This window comes from Lactuca saligna, chromosome 2 (genome assembly GCF_052625555.1).
Source record: "Lactuca saligna cultivar CGN05327 chromosome 2, ASM5262555v1, whole genome shotgun sequence".
In the NCBI taxonomy this organism is placed as follows: domain Eukaryota; kingdom Viridiplantae; phylum Streptophyta; class Magnoliopsida; order Asterales; family Asteraceae; genus Lactuca; species Lactuca saligna.
This window is the reverse complement of record NC_136418.1, coordinates 107,113,725-107,117,651: the sequence shown is the minus strand read 5'-3', so window position 1 is coordinate 107,117,651 and position 3,927 is coordinate 107,113,725. Positions and strand designations below refer to the sequence as shown.

General features: G+C 32.7%; 1 protein-coding gene across 1 annotated transcript; it reads right to left on the bottom strand.

Annotated features, from left to right (window-relative positions):
* Positions 1 to 212: 212 nt before the first annotated feature.
* Positions 213 to 3,514, bottom strand: BIO2 (Radical SAM superfamily protein). The gene is made up of 6 exons (XM_078979845.1): positions 3,128 to 3,514; positions 2,711 to 2,890; positions 2,501 to 2,607; positions 2,212 to 2,417; positions 2,005 to 2,144; positions 213 to 631 (listed from the first exon to the last, which is right to left on the bottom strand). Exons 1-6 carry the CDS (start codon positions 3,329 to 3,331, stop codon positions 329 to 331), a joined length of 1,140 nt encoding a protein of 379 aa, XP_078835971.1. The 5' UTR covers positions 3,332 to 3,514; the 3' UTR covers positions 213 to 328.
* Between the last annotated feature and the right edge of the window lie 413 nt (positions 3,515 to 3,927).

Here is a 3,927-nt window from a genome sequence, read left to right as displayed (position 1 = left end):
AAAACTAGTTTTCCGATTTTACCAATCAACAAATCACACAATAAAATAACTGATAATCCAACTTATTTTTACCAAACATAACCTAATCCGTTTGACTAAGTCCACGTTCCTCACCTACTACTACCATCTTTTTAGGTTGAACGAAAACAACTACACTTTTTTATTTTTTTGTTTCTTGATATTGATTTCAGTTTCAGTCCAAAAAAAAAAAAAGTCCAACCAAAAACCAAATCATTATTGATACATCTAACTCCTACATCATCTTCAACTTAACCCTAATCAAGAATATCAATTAACAAGATACAACAGTTGTCATGTTTGAAAAATGTCAACCAGAGCTAGAAAGAGCTTCCTGAAGAAGAGGTTGTTCTTGTGAATCATCATGGGAGAAGGTTGGGGGTTTTGGGATCAGACCAAGGAGCTTAAACATTGACTGGTCAGCATCAAAGTCGTTATTTGGAGTTGTCAAAAGCTTTTCACCAGTGAAAATGGAGTTTGCTCCAGCAAGAAAACACAAAGCTTGTTCTGGAACTGAAAACTTTACTCTTCCAGCAGATAATCTCACCATTGCTTTTGGCATCGTGATACGCGCTGTTGCTATCATCCGTAACATCTCCCATATTTCAACCGCCTTCATATCCAAAAAAATTGAAAAGGGCTAAATGCTAAATATAGGAATGTACTTTCATTTATTTCAATTGTCTGGAAAGTGATGATATTTTCGGAAAAGTTACACTTTAGACACGAGGTTTTTTTTTTTTTTGAGCATAAAAGTCCTGATTATTTGGAAAAACACGATGATATGTCGTTTTTTGTTGAGTAAATTACTGAAATCGTCTCTATGGTTTGGTTAAAATTGCATGTTTGGTTTCTAATTTTTCTTTTGCATTTGGATCGTCCATGTGCTTTGATTTTGTTGCGTTTTTCGTCCCTTACATACGTAAAGTTAGGACCAAACGTGCAATTTTAACCAAACCATAGGAACGATCCGAGTGCAAAATAAAAGTTAGGGACCGAATATGCAATTTTAACCAAACCATAGAGACGATTTCAGTAATTTACTCTTTTTTGTTAAAAGAAAAAAAAATTGTTAATTTGAGCCAAAATGAAGTAATCGCGACTTTTATGTTCAAAAAAAAAAAACCTTGGGATTGAAGTGTAACTTTTTCAAAAATATTGGGATTCTTGTGACAATTTCTCTCTTCTTTCTATTACAACATTGCACTATATATTTTTTTCTTATTAATTTTGAAAAATCTACCCAACTATATCTATCTCCATGAAACCTCAATTTTTTTTTTTTAACATTTTGTTTAGGGATAAATGCAAAGAATATGAATATATTTTTGTTTGTTTGTATTGCAACATTGGGTTATTTATTTAAAGAATTAAGGAATTCTAAGGTAAATGATAGAGGGTTAATCTTATTAAAGACCTTATATTGTGTGTTATTTCCGGATTTAAACCTCAACTTTATTTTTTTACCTGAAAAAGTCCTTGAAATTTTTCGTTTTTTCCGATCTGGCCCGTTTTGTTATTAAAAAACTTGTAAAATTGTGAGGGTTTTTTCCGAGAAAATTTTAAAAAGCTGAGGTTTTATTTGAAAAACAACCTGTTTATAGCATTGAAAATAGTTTTGTATTTTGAATGACATTTTTATAATTGGGAAAATTTTAAACACAATGTTTCTAATAAGAAGAGATAATAGTACAACTTTTCATAATAAACAAATAAAAAAACCCTTCTAGTTTTTCATTTTTTTCTGAAAACACTCAACTTTGTCTTTTTTTTTTTCAGTAAAAAATAAAAAATAAAAAACCCTTAACCTTCTAACCGTTTCCGAAAAAATCCTCAACTTTTTTAGTTTTTTCTGAAAAATCCCTCAAATTTTACAAGTTTTTTTGGAAAAAAAAATGACAAAGGGTGAGATGATGCTACTAATAACCAAAAACTGATTATTGCAATTATACTCCAAAAACTTTTAGTAATAAAACAACAAAATACCTTTTGATCTTCCAAAGGTGTGCCTTTTACAGCAACAAGTGCATTAATTGGAACACTTTCAGGGTGAGAAGGAAGTGTAGCCAATGTATGCAACAAACCAATTCTATCCTCTTCAGCTTCACCAAGCCCTATTATTCCTCCTATAAATAAAATCAAAAAATTAAAAACAAAATCAACTCTTCAACCTAATAATTTAACCAAAAGTACCTGAACAAACATTAATCCCTGCTTCACGAACATGCTTGATGGTTTCCAATCGTTCATCATATGTTCTTGTTGTAATCACATTAGGGTAATACTCTCTTGATGTATCAAGATTATGATTGTATGCTGTAAGACCTGCTTTCTTCAGTTCTAAAGCTTGTTGCTTTTCTATCATTCCTAAAGTACAACACACCTCCATTCCCATACCCCTGTAAAACCATTACACATAATCAGATTTCATAAGGTATTTGTAGGTTGAAGATAAGAGATTACAAGTTACATTATTACATACCTTATTTCTTTCACATATTCAAGAATCTGTTTGAAGTTGGTTTTCCTTCCTATGGTGTCTCTCCATGCTGCACCCATGCAAAATCGAGTGCTTCCAGCCTCTTTTGCCTAACAAGTGATGGTGGAGACATGTAAGAAGGTGAATTCTTGTGATTAGAATACATTTGGGTGTAGAAATTGAATGGGTGATTAGGGGAAATGTTGAATGTACCTTTTGTGCTGCTTCCAGAACAGCGTCTTTGTTCATGAGCTTTTGTGCTTTCAATCCTGTATCGTATCTAGAAGATTGGGGGCAATATGAACAATCCTCACTGCATCCGCCGGTTTTTATGGATAGAAGTGTACATTGCTGAACCTCCCTGAAGTTTTGAGCATGTCTATGAACTTGAGCCTGTGAGAAAACACATTTCATAAGGAAGATTACACAGCAAATCCATCATGCTAATGGTGATAGCAAGAACGAGTTTAGAAATTCATGTCAATCATTAAACCTAACAACGATACGATAAAATCGGGATGTGTTAACTTGCATTTCGGCTTAAAAAGCTAACACAAATAAACGTTCCAATCACCAGAGTAAATAAAATCATAAAATGTAAAGAGGGAAAAGGGAAAAGAGGAAACGTACTCCATGAAAGAGAAGGTCGAGAAGAGGAGAATCGTAAACGGACTTAATCTCTTCTTTTTTCCAATCAGTTCTCGGACCTTCTCGTATCGTTCGCTCCGCTTCCACAGCCGCCGCCGATGAGGAGAAGTACAGGGAGCGAGGTTGCAGATCCAACATTGACGAAAAAGCTCGTCGATTTGGACGAATCGACCTGATTAGAATCATCTTTCTTTCTCACTACAAAGAGAACACCACCGATTGATACACGAAGCAGAACGAAGGTCGTTGATGATGCAGAGTCTATGTTACCGTTTGCTTCAGTCTCATAGATAGCTCCGCCGGCCGTACTGATCAACTACCTAAATGAGAGCACAGAGGCCAAGTTAGAGGTGACGCGTGCAAATGCGATGATAACTTATTAATCCAAATTAAATAATATTTAAAATATTATAACTTCATGGTTAGGTGAGATTTTGTTGAAATGTTTCAACTTTCAAAAGTGTATTTGTTTGTTTTTTTAGGATGGAATAAGAATTGTGTTTTTAGAATGGAATAAAAATTATAAGTTGTGGTAATACCTGAATGATTTAATAAGTATGACTGATTAAAAGTCTTAAAATGATTCATGTTGTTTGGTAAAATTGTTGAATAAACGTGTTAAATGAAAACGATTAACATTCTATTTTTTTTGCTAAATGAATTATTTATGTTTAATAAAACATTTAAATAAATTTACTGAATTGTAAATATCATAGAACATCATAAGAAATATCATCATAAATAATCTTTGGTAATCCATAAAAATATACTAAAATCCAAAT